This window comes from Suricata suricatta, chromosome 7, assembly GCF_006229205.1.
Source record: "Suricata suricatta isolate VVHF042 chromosome 7, meerkat_22Aug2017_6uvM2_HiC, whole genome shotgun sequence".
Lineage (NCBI taxonomy): Eukaryota > Metazoa > Chordata > Mammalia > Carnivora > Herpestidae > Suricata > Suricata suricatta.
In genome coordinates this window covers 68,039,991-68,057,630 of record NC_043706.1, presented here as the reverse complement: position 1 = coordinate 68,057,630, position 17,640 = coordinate 68,039,991, and the positions used below count along the sequence as shown (strand labels likewise).

Here is a 17,640-nt window from a genome sequence, read left to right as displayed (position 1 = left end):
GTTACTTGCCTTTATAAAATATTATTTTTGAAAGATTTAGTATTCTTTTAGTAATATGTTTCTGTTAAATATTCTAAATATGATTCAGCTTATTAGAAACATATTTCTGCATACATCCATTACATAGGAAAAAGTTAACTAAATTCTTCATTTGTCCTCAAAACTAATTTGCTTGTACTTTAACATCCATTCAAAGCAACTGAATAAATTTCTAGAGGAATAGTTAGAGAGCAGAATATCACCTTGGGTACAATATATGAATGGAAACAATCCTGGTTTGTTTTTTTTTAGTTCAAATATTTTGTACTTCTGTGTAGTACTTCTTAATTTTCTACTAAGAATATAGAAGTACATTTCTTTTCTCTTTAAGGAAGTAATATATATAGTAAGATGAGAATAATTTGGATCATTTATTTTTTTTCAGTTATATTGAGCAGATACTAAATTTACTATTGGATTTGATCTTTTTCATATTTGCTTAGTTCTCAAAACTTTGTGGAATCATTGTATAATACACATTTTTCATTATTAAGATCAAAAAGAAAAATTTCCTCTCATAATGTTATTTTATTTAATTAATAAAGGAATACATCCCATTATCATCTTGAAAAATTCTGTGAATATGCCCAGCAAGTAATAATCTGAATCATTCTTGTGGAGAGTAGTCTAAGCTTTGGAGTAGCTTAGTTGCTTATTGTGCTGCCCACATTAAATTTCTTAACCTTTTTAAACTCTAATTTCTTTTATTTAAATAACTGTTCCTTATCACCAGTGGTGTTTTGTCTAGTTCAAATGGGATAATATATACAACATGCTTTGAATAATTTCTGAAATAATATTAAAAGCTTAATTAAGGTGAGCTGTTATTTTATTGGACCATAAAATTTTATTTGAGCAAGGGAGAAGTTGTATAAGATTTTGTGACCCTGCAAAACAGTTTTTTGAAGAAAATGGCTTCACTGTAATATCCTATGTTGTGCAGAGTATATTTACTGAAGAGAAACAGTGTTTGGATTGTTTTCAGTCCTCTACTATTTGTACAGAATAATATCAGAGTGTAACAATAAATAAAATGTAAACTCCTGATTTAAGCTTCTCAAAACATCTGTAGAAAAACCTACAGATTTTAAAAAGGCCCAAAAAGTAAAAATTGATTCCCATTGTTATCTTTAGAATTTGTGAACATCCAATATGTAAGATATATCAGGTATGTTAGTCACCTGAGAGATTGCTCTGAATCCAGTATTAATAGGTATTATTTTGTTGGCTACATTTAATAATTTTGTTGGATAAAAATATAAGACCTGTGTTTCACAGCTAATTAAAAACCAGGTTTTAATGGTTGTAAATATACTACATGATTGGCACTATTAGATATCATTGGTATTTCTTTTTTTAATTGTCATGTAATAACATAGAACAAATGAGATTTAAAAATTTTTTTGACATTCAAGATGCTCTAACATATGTTACTTCCCATTATGTTTGTTCTACATAATCACCCATGTGTAACCATTTGGCAGTGATGCATAAGGCAAATATTTGTTAGGTATATTTCCTTCAAACTACCTTACCCATTTTAGCATACATTTTTAATTTAAATCCATTAGTTAACATACAGTGTAATAATTTCAGGAGTAGGATTTAGTAACTGATATTTCCTATAATCATAGAAGGCTATTCTAAAACTACACAATAAAATATATGTGAAATATTTCTTAGGAAGGTGAAGTTGTTGCTGTCAGTGGTGGAACGTCTGAAGAGGATGAGAGAGCATGGCACAGTGATGGCAGTTCTAGGTAATTCATCGAATTTCTATTCCTCCACACGTAATATAAAATCTTTAGAAAGCTGAAGATTCTTTTTTATCAGCTACACATTTCGAAATTTCTTTGGGTTTAAAGTTGTTTTGGGGGGCACCTGGGTGGCCAGTTGGTTAAGCTTTTGACTCTTGGTATCAACTCAGGTCATGATCTCACTGTTATAAGATCGAGCCCCACGTTTGGCTCCAGGCTGACTGTGGAGACTGCTTGGGATCCTCTCTTTACGTCTCTCTCTCTGCCCAGCCCCCCACCCCCAATTAAATAAATAAAGTTAAAAAAATAAAATTGCCTCTTCTTCAGAGATCTTTTTGTAGTTGTCCAAAACGTAGGCGATTTTTTTTCTGATACGTTTTATCTTAGCAGAAAAGAAATTGGGGTTATTGCAACTAGATTTACAAAATGATGTTTTTAATTTATCTTTTTAGTTGATCTTTCAGCTTCTGAATCCTATTATTTGTAATAACTACAAATTAGTTTCATTACTTTGTTTTGAGAAATATTTAAGCATTAAATTATTATTAAAGTAATGAGATCTTGTAGAATTGTCTATATTATATAGTATAATTTGTTAAATGGTAATTATTTCTTCAAGCAGTGAGAATAAGCTTTCCTCTTCTGGTGTTCCTATCCCATTTGACCATGTAAGTGAGGATTCCTTTATCTCCTTATACTGGTGATCTCCATTGTTACAGGGCTGATCTATGCTGACCCTATAAGATTGTAGTACCAAGAAAGTTTAGCCTTTAATTATATTTAGCTCCTTATACTTAATCCCTGTCAGCAGTAGCTCTTAAACTTGCCGAGGAAATCAAGAGGTGGAGGTTATAAGAGTTCCTAATGTCAATGATAGCATCAAGGACTTTCCTATTCCTACAACAGTGACTCCTAGTAATGATATGCACACGCCCATGCTTGTGTCTGGGAGATTTCTGTATTTGAAACAGGGAAATAAAAGAAAAACTCTTTTGGCTTAGCAGTGGAAAATAGAGTATCTCAAACCATGAGATAACATAGAGGTTCATATATTGAAAAAGCAATAGTGGCTTCAGCAGTTATGGGTAGTTGTAAAGATCTTGGGCTCTGTGGTTTGTAGTTAGATCTGTGCTGGCATCAGATTTTCTGTAAGTGCTGAGTGCTCTGGAGAGTAGCAGCTGTATTTGGTAGGTGCCATTTATAGTGACCATGGGCTGGAGTTAATATAAATAAATGCTCATAAGTTGAGGACAGCTTATTCTTGGATAGATGTTTGCTCTGTAGATGCGTTCTCATGCATCCAGTATAGAATCTGAAAATATTTTTTAAATTTTTAAAAATTATTTTCAAATTAAAATAAGGTCATGAAATCATGCGAGAAAGCACCTTAATTATTTGATTCTTATCTGTAATGATTGTTCTAGGGGAGATATAAGTAGATGCCTGTTAGGGATATTGGGGACAGGAGTAAGAAATGGTGGTAGTAGAATAAAACTCCAGAAAAATCTGTTCCTTCCATGTTAATCTTTTTAGAGAAGTAACATCATCACTAAATATAGGAAAACCAATTATTGATTTTAACATAGTATAACTTAGATTTCTTTAAGGCATGTATTAGTTTTAAAATTGTACATCAGGTAACATTCTCATGTACTAAAATTAGAAGATATCATTACTGCATTCTTTATTTTGCACCAATATCAGTTCAGTAAAATGTGGGTCTTTTTAACGTACACTGAAAAGAAATGGCAAACATGCTTAGTAGTGATACATGAAACACTAAGGCGAGTAGTTTTCATAATCATGGCATTCTTTGAAGCATAAAGTATATCTAAGGTATATGTAGATGATAAGTAAAATCTGTAAGCACACCCTTCCTACTAGTCCAGAACACTTCAGACAGACCCTACCTCACCATCATTTAACATCCAGCTGTCATGAAGGTACCAATGCTCTACTATCAAAACTCCAGTGGTGAAGCGGTCCCTGCTCAAAAAAGTAATCCCTATGCCTCCTCCTCAATGTTGATATCTCTTTGATACCCAGAACTATCTTTCTGCTGTTGCTGGGATTGAGGAAGGTGACCCTCTGCTCCTTATTTTTATATGCCCCACAATATTTTGAACATATGCAGCACTCCTCAGAAATTGATTTTTTAAGTTTATTTATTTATTTTGAGAGAGGGAGAGGGAGAGAGAACCCAAGCATGCCCCCACCTGCAGTGAGGAGCCAACACAGGGCTCAAACTCATAAACTGTGAGATCATAACCGAAGCTGAAATCATGAGTTGAATGCTCAACTGGCAGAGCCACCCAGGCGCCCCAGAAATTTATAGTTTTGTTAAAATCATAGAAGGCACTTAAATTCATTGTTTCAATTAAAGCTATAGCCTTATTTATCTTAAAATTTTTTTTGAGATGTTGATAAGTAAGTTAAGCCTACAGAATTTTAAGAAACTGTTTAGACCATGAGTTGAAAGTTAGGGAAATATTTTTAGCTAATTTAGTATGTTCTGTCATTCTTTATTGTGATCCCTTTATATTTATAAAACAGTCTTACAGTATATCTTCTGTTTATATTTTTTAAATCCCTTTTTGCTTTCTAGTGACTACTCTAGTGATTATTCTGACTGGACAGCAGATGCAGGAATTAATCTGCAGCCACCAAAGAAAATTCCTAAGCATAAAACCAAGAAAGCAGAAAGCAGTTCAGATGAAGAAGAAGAATCTGAAAAACAGAAGCAAAAACAGATTAAAAAGGAAAGGAAAAAAGTAAATGAAGAAAAAGATGGACAAATATCACCAAAGAAAAAGAAACCCAAAGAAAGAAAGCAAAAGGTGTTTTTTTTAAATATAAACTAATGTTTTCTATGAAAACAAAGCCCACATTTTAAGAGTACCATTGATAAGCAAATATTGTTGAGGTGTACCAGCAAGTAGTGTTGGAAAAAACTCAGAAGTATACAGTAGTAAAGTATAGTATGTCAAAACATACTTTATTAAGTTTTAAATGATTAGCACATGTGAGTATTTACTTGTAGAATTATCATATTATCAATATTGAGCATTTAATCTTATGAGCAGGGGGTTTTTTTGTAGTCTCGGGATTTATTCATTTGTGTATGTAAAAAATTTAAAAACATACAGTTTTATTAGTCTTTTAATGCTTTTTGACCATCCTTATTATTATTGCTGAAAGTAACCAGAAAGCATAGAGCACACGTGACCTGGAATAATAATGACAGAACTTGTGATAGTTAACCACAAGGCAAATAAGAATCTAAAGTAGGATACTACTGTTGTTAACAATCTTTCATTAATTTACAGAGAATATGAACCATAATTAGATGATCCTTAGGTCAGTAGTAGTATTGATTTAATTACCTCATCTTTATTCTGGGTAATTTGAGACAAATCAGAGAATGTAAGAGATAAATGTTAGGGAATTAAGATCTGTCAGCTCTTGTGGAAATGTAATTCATTAAAGAAAAATAAGAACTGTTTAACTTTTGCTCTAGAGTAAATGAAATACAAGGGACATGTTTCTCTTCCCCGAAAGACTATAAATAGAAAGTATATTTGGTTAAATAAACACAAGTATTTTTTTAACCTCTTTTATTTTTAGAATTTAATATAACTTGTTAATTAAAGAATTAAATATTAGGGAGACTATCATTATCTCAGGAGAGCTTTGAAAATTTTAAGAATGCTTCTGTTTTTAGTTTTTATTTTATCTGCATCATGTGAGGTTTTGTTTCAGCTTTATAATTATTAATTCCAATTCCACATCCAACTATTCTTATTACTTATTTTGCTTTTGTCTGGAGATGATTTACCAAAGAGTATCACACATATGTGTACTCTATTCGGACCCGTTATTTTATGTGGTACACAGATTGGTTGAAGAAAACTGATTTAGCCTTCTATCTATTTTTTTCTTATCTCAAGACAATTTTGGTTAATTTTTGAGGTTTACAGTGTTAAGTCACTGTGAGAACATAATTTTTTTGTTCTAAGAGTGCAGTTTACGTTACCTGGTTCCTTTTGATTTGACAGTTGTGCATAAACCAATACCTTAGGCTTTTTCATGCAATGCCACATTTGGATCCACTGTTACTGTTTGGCATATTTTATTGTCACCATTTTTCTTGAAGTATTACAACAGGATCTGTGTGCCACTAAATTTATGTGGGACGGACTTTAAATATCAAGAGGTAAGGCTATTATAGACCGTGCCCTTTAATTTGGTTTCTGTACACATGGTTTGGTATTAGCCTACCAATAGATAGATTGTTCTTATTCTTTAGTTTCCTTGTTATCCCAAATAAACAGTGTTTTCCTTCTAATGCATAAAGCCATAGAGCTGGAAAGTAACAGAGATCATTAAGTAATAATTTACTTCAAGTATGAACAGATGAAGTTATTTTTCATATGACTAATTGTATTCAAATTAATTAAGCAAAAACTGGTAAGGCAGATAAAGAAAATGCTTATTAATAAAATAGAATTCTCCAGAGATGCAATAAAGTCATCTCAGACGTATCTGATATGTATATGTCTGTTACACTGTCAGGAACTCTGGAAACCAGATAAATAAATTTTTATTGAAAGCTTACAATGTATAAAGCAATACAGTGGATAAAAAGAAGTGTAAGATATAGTACTTACTCTGAAAACAATGTGTGATTAACAAGTTGCTTGAATGCCCCAAGATAAAAATAAAATATCACATTGTCTAATATGTTTAATTGTCAGATTAATTTTAAAGATGATAACTTAAATCAAATAAGGATACCTTTTCTTTGAGTTTCAGGTAAGGTTTCCAGAAGTAAGATGTGAGGTGGATCTAGAAGAATTTCCTTGAATAGAAAGGAAAGATATCAATTATGTGTATCTACAAAAATAAAAAAATTCAAATGATGAGGTTGGAAATTTGAGGAATATTCAGTGCATTTTATTTCCTAACTGGTTTTAAGTGATAGAAACCTACTTTAAATATTCTAGGTTTCCCAAAAATTATTGGGGAATAAGATATATCATCATAATGATTCTTGGCTGTGTGATACCAAAGTCTTACCTTTTTAAATATTATTATTCTTATTTAATAGCCAGCTTAACCTGGTTTCGTGTAAGCATTCACTATTTTAGTCGATATAGGTGTTTTCCTTATAAGGAGAAATATTTACTATAATTAGTAGCCCATATTGAGGCTGGAATTACCAAATTTCAGACTTTTCCTACTTTTTTTCTTTTTATTAAGTCAAAGGAAACCTTTTTCACACATAACTTTAACTCAAAACCTCAATGTATAAAACTGAAATCTGTGGCTCTAATTTTTTTCTTTTTCAACTTTTTATTTAAATTCTAGCTAGTTAACATATTGTTTATGGTTTCAGGAGTAGAATTTAGTGATTTAGTGATTTATAACTTATATTTAACACCCAAAGTGCTTATCACAAAAAATGCACTCCTTAATACCTGTTAACCATAGCCTGTGCCCCACCTGCCCACCTCCAGCAACCCTCAGTTTGTTCTCAATAGTTAAGCCTTTAATGGTTTGCTTCCCTTTTTTTTTTTCTCTCTTCCCTATGTTCATCTGTTTTGTTTGTTAAATTCCACATGAGTAAAATCACATGGTATTTGTCTTTCTGTATTTCACTTATCATAGTACATTCTAGCTCCATCCATATTGCAAAGGGCAAGCTTTCATACTTTTTGGTGGCTGATATATATATATATACACACACACACACATTTCTTTATTCATTCATCAGTAAATGGACATTTGGGCTCTTTCCGTAGTTTGGCTGTTGTTGATAATGCTGCTGTAAATGTTGGGGTGCATGGACCTCTTCGAGTCAGTATTTGTATCCTTTAGATAAATACCTAGTGGTGCACTTGTTGGATCGTAGGATAGTTCTGTTAACTTTTGAAGAACTTTCGTAGTCTTTCCAGTGTCTGCACCAGTTGTTCACATCCTTTTGTTCTGAATGTTGTCTGTAGGTTTTAGTTTATCTGGTTCTTTTTTATGTGGTGATGTGGGGAGATTGAATAACTATACTGCCACTGCTGCCATCTTCCCAGAATAAGGTTTTTTAATGCTGACTATATATTTTTGTTCAAAGATCTCCCCCACCTTTTATTTAACTACCTTTAAATGGCAGATTGAGAGATGAATTCTTTTGTGATAATATTACTTTATAATGTTCTAAACTCTTAGAGATTGGCTGTAGGAGAACTAACGGAAAATGGTTTGACATTAGAAGAATGGTTACCTTCGACATGGATTACAGACACTCTTCCCCGAAGATGCCCATTTGTGCCACAGATGGGTGATGAGGTACTTTGAATCTTTTAAAAACAACCTTTAAACTTTTTTTTATAGCTCTTGAAACAGAACTGTAGAAAACTGCAGCAATCTCATGAAGTATCTCATTTTTAGATGCTTGTGAGTTATGTACAGAAAAACTATAATTAGGAAAGCTCTAACCTTTTTTGAGGCCGCTTGCCACTTTAAATATTCCAATAGTAAAAGCTAAATATTGTAAGAGAAAGAGAATTTTATTAACATTTTTAAAGCTAGTATTCTTTTTAATAAGAGGATTCTATTGCCAGCTTTTTCTTTCTAAAAAAATTTTTTTTCTTATTTTAAGGCTTAACTATATAGCATGTCAAAGGAAAAAGGAAATTTAGCATTTTGTTTCTATTTAGTTTTATTTCATAAGTTTTCATTTAGATACAATGTTTATAGTTCATTAGATCTTTTAAAATACCTATTATCTTAGAATAAGAAATACTTCATTTTTAAGAAAATTTGATTGACCATCATACACTTAGGAATTTGAAATGAAAATGTAAGATCTTAGGTCAAAATTTCCCACTCCAGGGTTCATGTCTTCTTATTTTATGCATAAATGTTAAGAAGCAGAGTCCTCTGGTATCCAGATTGGCAGTAATAAATTAGAAAGTACAATATGAACTTCTTTAGCAAACCACGCTAATGAGCAGTAGAAAGTGGCAAATGATGGCAGATAGTAAAAAAAAAAAAAAAAAAAAAAAGGAAGGAAAACAAGGGGCGCCTGGGTGGCTCAGTCAGTTGAGCATCTTTTATTTGGCCCAGGTCATGATCTCGTGGGTTATGAGTTGGAGCCTCATATGGGGCTCTGTGCTGACAACTTGAAGCCTGGAGCCTGCTTTGGTTCTGTGTCTCCCTCCCTTTCCACTCCTCCCCCGCTCAGGCTCTGTCTTTCAAAAATAAACATTAAAAAAAATAAACTGAAAGAAAGAAAGAAAGAAAATATATAATGCAAGAGTAACTCTAAAGAACAGTCAAAAAATTCAGAGACCCTACTTAAGAAGACTTAAAGTGCACAAAACATTCCCATGTTGGTCTAATTGTACAGTGATAGATCCTTGAGCATCAAGAAGATGCTTCGTTAAATTATATTGATTATTTCCAGTGATAGGTCCTCACAGATATTTGAGCATCAAGATGATGCTTTATTAAGTTATATTTACAATTACTAGAAAGTGTGTATATCTTTGTAGAATAATTTTCTTTCAAAATTTTAAGTTGTCTTTTTAATCATTGATGCTTAAACAGGTAAGTTTTTATTATTCAACAAGCATTGTTCCTTCATATGAAATTTCAAACAACTGGAGCAATAGTGATTTTAATGAATAGAATAAAAGTATGTGGAATAATGGATATCCCAAAGTCTTACTATAAACTTAATAACATTTAAAAAACTTTTAATAGCATTTCTTACCAATCTGTGTTATTTTTCTGTAGTGGAGAGAATAGGTAGTATCAGAATACTATGTCATGTACCACTTCTACAGGATGGTAGTCAAGTGGCAAATTTGACCTTCATAAAATAGGAACAAATATAAGCCTTGCTCTCTTTAACAATAAAATATATTTATATAAATTTTTTATTTTAAAGTTTTCTGAATATGTACATACCACTTGCTACCAAAATAAGTGAAGAATAAACTGATCATGACTCCTTACAACTTAGTTTGTTACACAATGTAGGTCAACTTATTTTTAATCTAAAAGTAAAACAGTGAAATAAACTGCTCATTTTATCCTCTTAATGTGTAACCAGAGTAATGTTGTTTAGAACACTTTATGACTAAGTGACATTAGGACAACATTAGGAAAAGAAGTGGAAAAAATATCAAAATACTAGAATTTCTTTCTGTTCAAAGAACATTAAATTATCTCTGCATTTTTAGCTGATACCTTGCATCTTGGGTTAAAGGAAAAATTCAAGTTTTTAAATTGTGACTTTATTTACTTTTAGGTTTATTATTTCCGGCAAGGACATGAAGCATATGTTGAAATGGCCCGGAAAAATAAGATTTATAGTATCAATCCTAAAAAACAGCCGTGGCATAAAATGGAACTACGGGTATGGTGTTTATTATTTAAAAGGTGTAATTCTAGATTATGTAGAAAATTGTATTAAATGGTACTCTTTTCACTGTATGAAACTGTTTCATGAAGATACCTTTTTTAGTTGAAGCAGTCCTGGAGAGTAGAAGGTATTTAATTTTCAGAGAGACACAAGATTGAATTTATATACTCCTGTATTTTATAAGTTGGGTACAAAATGTAATTATAGAGAAATAGTACCAAACATCTAAGGTAAACTTCATATTTGTGAGTCAGGATTTCTAGATTTATCAGTATATCTAGATTTATGTAGAGGTCTCTGGAACTACATTGGAAAACTTTTATTTCAATGAAGTTTTCCTCTTTTTAAAATATTTATTTATTTAATGTTTATTTTTGAGAGTGTGTCAGTGGGGGTGGGGGTGGAGGCATAGAGGATCTGAAGTGGGCTCTGCACTGACTGCAGTGAGGCACTGTCGGGCTCAAACCCACAAACGGTGACATCATGACTGAACTGAAGTCAGACGCTCAACCTACTGAGCCACCCAGGTGCCCCTACTCTTTTTTTACATTTTTATTGAGATATAATTTGGGTACTATAAAATGCACAGATTTGCAATACACAGGTAACAAATTTTTACATGCACAGGATAATCCCCACTTAGATCAAGACTGAAATGAAGAAATATTTTAATTATGTATATTAGCTTAAATTGTGAAGATGGTTTCTTATTTTTTATCTCTTTTTCAGGAACAAGAACTGATGAAAATAGTTGGCATAAAGTATGAAGTGGGGTTGCCTACCCTTTGCTGCCTTAAACTTGCTTTTCTTGATCCTGATACTGGTAAACTGACTGGTGGATCATTTACCATGAAGTAAGGGCTATAGAAAGAGGCATTGGTTTCTTAGTATTGTAAATAGTTTGTCAAGATTCAGATAAACTTGAACGTTTAGATATTTTTAGGTATGTGACCTAATCAATTTGTTTCTGTTTGTAATTAGATACCATGATATGCCTGATGTTATAGATTTCCTAGTCTTGAGACAACAATTTGATGACGCAAAATATAGGCGGTGGAACATAGGTGGGTAATTTATTTAGAAGCCGTACATGTTTGTTATTTTTTTATTTACTATTTTTAATAATTTAGAAAAAGATAATCAGAAATTATCTTGCCATTTCTGGGAATGTTGATAGCGAAGTCAGTTATGGTGTCAAGTATTTAAAATAACAGTGACTCTTCAACAACACAGGATTAGGAGTACTGACCCCTGCATAATAAAAAATCTGTGTATAAACTTTTAATTCCACAAAGAGTTAACTACTAGTAGCTTACTATTGACCAGAAGCCTTACTGATGACATAAACAGTTAATACATATTTCATATATGTATTATATACTATATTCTTAAAATAGAGTAAGCGAGAGAAAATGTTATTAAGAAATCATAAAGAAGAAAAAATGTATGTATAGTACTGTACTATATATATCGGGAAAAAAAATCCATGTGTGAATGGACCTACACATTTCAAACCTGTATTGTTCGGGGCTTGATTTTCCTTTTAGTCTAGTTCATGCTGAAATTCTAAACATTATCTCTCTCAGATTTGGTAGCTCATTAGATTGCTTATAGCTGTTTCTTAGCCACTTTATGTGTTGATTTAAATTTTCTTTTAAAAATATAACAATTCAAAGTTCAAGCAAAAGATGTCTTTCAGTTCAAAATGTTTAATAATTTGGACTGGGGCCAAAGCTAAACTGACATTTTCTTTTCATTTTTTTAATCTGTTATGATCCTTAAACTTAATATTGTAATCAAGATTCAATGAAAGTGTAAAATTCTTAAAAGCTTCCAGACATTTAAGATGCATTCATTTATGTATACATGGATGTGTAATTTATTGGAGTTATTTGTTTTTTTAATATTCAAACAGGGGTACTCTTTGGAGTGGCATATTTGGTTTGGAAAAACCACATCAGTTGACATGCCAGTCCATCTCTCTTCCAGTGCCATTGTAAGGCATTGGCATGGTGATTTGTTTGGTTTGGTCATGGTGAACTTAGAAATTTACATATGTGTGCTTTAAAAAGAAAAATTAGAGAAATACAAGTTACCAAAATTGAGACATGGGAATTATCCAAAAATTTACATTCCATGTAAATTCCATTACACCATTTTTCTGGAAGCTTTGAAAGATATGTTCCATCAAATAAGAAAATGAACCAAGAAATCCAGAACAGGAAAGAGCCAAAATGAATTCCCAATAATAGTCAATAGAAGTCTCAGGATAGCATCTGTCTAGCAAGTCTATGAAATGATCAGTTCAGATGATGTTGTCCTAAGAGCAGTCTTTAGGAAAAAAAGAAAATGGAACTGATGAATTATTTAACATGTTTGACTTTGTTGGAAATTAAGTTGAATGTTTTATAAAAATGTAAGCTTTTAGAGAATGTGGGAAGACTTAATTGTAAATTCAGAGAAAACCAACCACAAAAATAGTGAAGCAGTTATGGAAAAAGGGAATTGTATACTGTTTGGCTCTGTACCAAACAATATTTACATAGTCATAAAAACAAAATAAATTAAATAAAATACACATAAATTCTTTATACTGGAGAGACCAATATTTAATGTCTAAAATTAATGAGTGAAGCCATAGTTCTGTACTCATTTAGAACTCTAAATAAATTCAAGAAGAAATTGTTCCAAGAATTAAAGATGTTTTTCTTGGTTTTGGTTATAAACCTTTGGTACACTTGGTTTTTTAAATTATTTGCATGTGTTACAAATACATTTTATTTATATATTGTTTTATTTTAGAGAGAGAGCATGAGTAGGGGAGAGGAACAGAGGGAGGAAGAGAAGAATCTTATGCAGGCTCCACACTCAGCATGGAGCCCAATACGGGGCCTGATCCCAGGGCCCTGGGATCATGACCTGAATCGAAATCAAGAGTCACTCAGCCAACTGAGCTACCCAAGCACCCTTAAATTTTATTTTCTTAAAGACCTGCATTTGCCAATAAATTGCAGAATAAATATTAACAGTCAGAATTCAGGAATATTCTAGAAATGAGCTGATAACAACCTGTGTCTTCAGAAATGTTTTAAGTTTACTCTAAATGGTATACTCTACTCCTTGTTTAATTTCTTGTTATTCTATAGTATTGTTCCTTGTGGCTAGGCATTCATTATCCAATTCCTCTTCTTTAGCATAATGCCATCAGTATTTGTAAGATCATAAAAAAAATGGTTCTTTGAAGCTCATCCTTATGTTTACTGTAAGGTTGTAGTGATACCAAGAATGCTGTGTATTAATTATAGGGTAGCTTCTCACTAAGCTCACTGTCACTAATATGCATCTGAAGAGCAAATAGAGACTTGATCTGGTAGTAGATTTTGTTTCCTGCTTAACATTAGCCGCTACAGTGCTTGAATTTGCATTGGAATGGGTTCCAATGCATACCCATTCAAAGTTAGATAGAATTCAGCAACATGCATTTATGTTCTGTTAACTTACTCTTGGCTCCAGCTTCCCTTTTTGTCATTAAATTTCTTTTATCTTGTTTTTTGTTTTTTATTTTTTTAATTTTAATTCATTTTATGCTGTATGTCTCCATAAACTTCTAAATCTTTTTTTGGTAAAAAATGAGAATATAAACAAATACTTTATGGGTTTGAAAATGAACTCAGATGAGTTCTAAAATAACTAATTTGTTCAAAGTAACACAGATAAGTTTTTTGAACTCAAGTCCTTCAGACCCTAACCTATGCTCACCAGGAGAAAATCATTCTGTGCTGTGAAAGCCAAGGAAGAGGAAAGAGTGGGAAGAGTGATTTACAGTTTTCATAGGACACAGAAAGAAGCTGAGAAGATAACTTATTGGGTCTTTTGGGAAAGCAGTTTTATTAACATGACAGTAGGGTAAATGCAGTTGGGTAAGGAAAGAGACACAAGGAATGCTATATGTTTTACAAAGATTAGTTGTTTTTGTTTCTTGTTTTTATAGGAAAGGGAAAGTGAGTACACACACACACACACACACACACACACAGGAGTGTTACAACTTCAGAGTGATTGACATGAAAGGGAACAGATTGAAGGTTTTGTTTTTGTTTCTAGACTGGAGTCTTGATTGTTGGAGGAACTGCCTATAGGAAACAATTAAAGATAGACTTTAATTATTTGTTGAGTAGAAATTATTTAAACTGTGCTTTTATTTAAATGAAAAGTTTGGGTGTAGTCCATTCTAGAATGGTAAAAATGCTTAAGAGTGAATTTCCTCTGACCCTAATAAAATGTAAGAAATGGTATTGGAAATTGGTAAGTCATACTGGTGTGTTTATTAAATAACTTTTTTCTTCAGTAATTACTAATTTTGTTTATTATTTGTTTATTTTGGCCTGTGTAGGTCACTGTTTATATGTTTTCTGAAATCATACAAGTAGTTTAGATTTTGGGGGAAAGGAGTAAGAACTGTAGCAGCACATTTCAGAGTAATGAGATGGCTTTTATTCTTGTCTAGGTGATCGTTTCAGATCAGTCATAGATGATGCCTGGTGGTTTGGAACAATTGAAAGCCAGGAACCTCTTCAGCCTGAGTACCCTGATAGTTTGTTTCAGTGCTATAACGTTTGGTAAGGGAGTGTTTGTTGTATTTTAGTTTAACTTGAGTTATTTAAACACTTAAAGCAGTTTTTTTTTTGTAATGTGATTTTATAAAACATACAACACAGTATTTAGATATTTTAACATAAGGATTTTCCTTCCTTTAAGCTGGGACAATGGAGATACAGAAAAAATGAGTCCTTGGGATATGGAGCTTATTCCTAATAATGGTAAGTGTATGTTAGGCTTTTTGTGCCTGTGTTACAAAATTAATTTCTTAAGTAAGGAATGTGATTTGCTGACTTGGTACTGCATAGGGTTGTTATGAAGATCAAACAAAATATTTATTCAGCAATTATTATTGCATACCTGCTGTGATCTTGGATTGAAGGTAGGGATGGCATAGCATTTAACATGATACACATAATCATTGTCCACTTGGAATTTATAATCTAACAGTGAAGTTTGAAATTAGTTAATTATAGCAAAATATGAGAATGTTCACTCCTAGAAGGTGAGCATTTGGGAGCAAAGATTTTTTATTTTTGACTCCAGCATAACACTTAAAAGTATAACATAATATTAAGATTCAGGCTTTTTAGTGAGACATCAATTCATACCTTGTCTCTGCTATCTTCTATCTGGGGTCATCTTTTTTTTTCTTTTAATATTAATATTTATTTTTGAGAGAGAGAGAGAGACAATATGAGCAAGGGAGAGGCAGAAAGAGAAGGAGACACAGAATTCGAAGCAGGCTCCACAGGCTCTGCACTGTTAGCACAGAACCTTACATGGAGCTCCAACCCACGGACCCCAAGACTGTGACCTGAGCTGAAGTTGGGTGCCTAACCGATTGAGCCACCCAGGAACTCCATGGCAAGATCCTTAAAAGACTCAAAACTTCAGATTTTTAGGTCTTTAACCTTTAAAATTCTGTAAACTAATACCTTACAGGGCTGTTCTGAGAATTAAATGCCATCGTGTGCTTAAAGAGCTCTTTATAGAATAGTCTGACATTTGTAAGGGCCTCCCAAGAGTTGGTTAGTTTACTACTAATGATAACAGTCGTCTTGCATATGGCCTGATACACATTGCCTTAGGATTTGGGAGTCAGGCTCGGGCAGTAAGCAGAATCTCTTCCTGCAAGTTACATTTTCCTTCTACCTCAGTACCCATTTTTGTTTCTGTTTTTTAAAAGACACAGCACACATAAGTGTATCTGCATATAAAAGGACTTAAAAAGCTGTATATTCCAGAATATTAAGAATGATTATTTATAAAGGTTGACAATTTTTCACAGTGTATCACTTTTCCTCTCAGGTCAGAATAAAAGACTTGACAAAGCAAAAAGGAAATAGATCTTGTTACACAATAGAAATAATCATTTATACTAGAGTTGTTCACTAGTTATAGTATTCTTAAAAGTCAGAGAAAAGATAACTTGGAAATTTAAACTCAGTCGTTAAACTTTAGAAATGAGGAAAAACGTCATGCTCATAATTATCTAAAACTAGTTCTTTCTAGAAATTATCACCTTGAAAATTTAATACCACCAACGTATTTTTTCATTTCCTTGCTAAATTAGAGCTGTTTGTAACTATAAAACACACAGCTTGTAAAGATGTTAAATGGCTTTTCTTATGATTTTGAGTTTGAAGTCAGACTGACATCAACTTTTTTAAAGAAAACCTAAATATTAGCACAGAAGACTAAATCTGCTTTCTTTCTGTATATTTCAGCTGTATTTCCTGAAGAACTAGGTACCAGTGTTCCTTTAACTGATGTTGAATGCAGATCATTGATCTATAAACCTCTTGATGGAGAATGGGGTTCCAATCCCAGGGATGAGGAATGTGAAAGAATTGTTGCAGGAATAAACCAGTTGATGACACTAGGTAAATAATTACAGTAACATAGCAGTGTATAAAAAAGCCGGCAAAAAGGAAAGGAAAAGTGTTACTTGAATAAAAAATTTTTTACAGTGTCATGTCAGTGGTTTTCAAATATTATTAAGTGGAATGTTTTTTTTAATGAGGTCTTACATAGAACTCAGGTATGTAGGACAGGTAAAAAAGGGGTTACTCTAGGTGAATTAGAGAGTGAGGGCTCCAAGAAATGCCAGGGGTACCTCTGAAAACTCTGGATCATTCAGGACCCAACTTGAAATCCCTCGACGTATTTAAGCTGACATGATGTGAACTGGGAGAAGTAGGGCTGAGTGCTGAATTATATTTACATGGATAGCTGTACCAGTTTTCCCCTTAACTGTATGAATATATATACAAGGGAATACTTGCAAGGTGATAAGAGAGAACACTGAAGTGCTTTGTCTCATTTGAAAGAAAGAAGGAAAGAGAGAGAGAAAATAAAGAAAAGAAAGAACAATGACCACAGAACATTTGGTTACTTGAGTTAAGGGCTTCCCAAACAAGTCTAACTGATGTGGTTGGTAGCAAACTCCTCTGTCAGTAAGGAACCAAACTTAAAAGAGGGAAAATAGATAAATAAGAAGAGGAAATTACTCTAGAGACACATATTGGATGATATTTTCATTTGAAATCTTTTTAAATATGACAACTCTTCATTTAAAGAGTGTGTAAATATAATCTTAAATAATTAAGTAGTATTTAGCATAAGAAGTTACCTTACACTATTGTGAATGAGCAAAAAGTGGAGAGTGATCTTTATTAGGTTTTAGATTTTACCAGTTTACTGTGTGCCATTTGGTCAGTGACATTGAGTCAGAGACTTCTGAATCTGTTTCTTCTTCCATACTTGCCTGATATTTCACAGAATTATGTTGTTAATATAAGTTTTGAGAAAGGTTACTAT

At 32.4% G+C, this 17,640-nt stretch overlaps 1 protein-coding gene across 1 annotated transcript in view; it reads left to right on the top strand.

Annotated features, from left to right (window-relative positions):
* The window catches only part of PHIP (pleckstrin homology domain interacting protein), a 121,665-nt gene that overhangs the window by 78,392 nt on the left and 25,633 nt on the right, over positions 1-17,640 (top strand). The window contains exons 20-28 of the mRNA XM_029943190.1: positions 1,723-1,799; positions 4,402-4,633; positions 8,016-8,135; positions 10,105-10,212; positions 10,948-11,072; positions 11,200-11,282; positions 14,726-14,837; positions 14,977-15,038; positions 16,548-16,703. Coding sequence (XP_029799050.1) covers positions 1,723-1,799; positions 4,402-4,633; positions 8,016-8,135; positions 10,105-10,212; positions 10,948-11,072; positions 11,200-11,282; positions 14,726-14,837; positions 14,977-15,038; positions 16,548-16,703 — 1,075 coding nt within the window. The remainder of the gene's footprint in view (positions 1-1,722; positions 1,800-4,401; positions 4,634-8,015; positions 8,136-10,104; positions 10,213-10,947; positions 11,073-11,199; positions 11,283-14,725; positions 14,838-14,976; positions 15,039-16,547; positions 16,704-17,640) is intronic.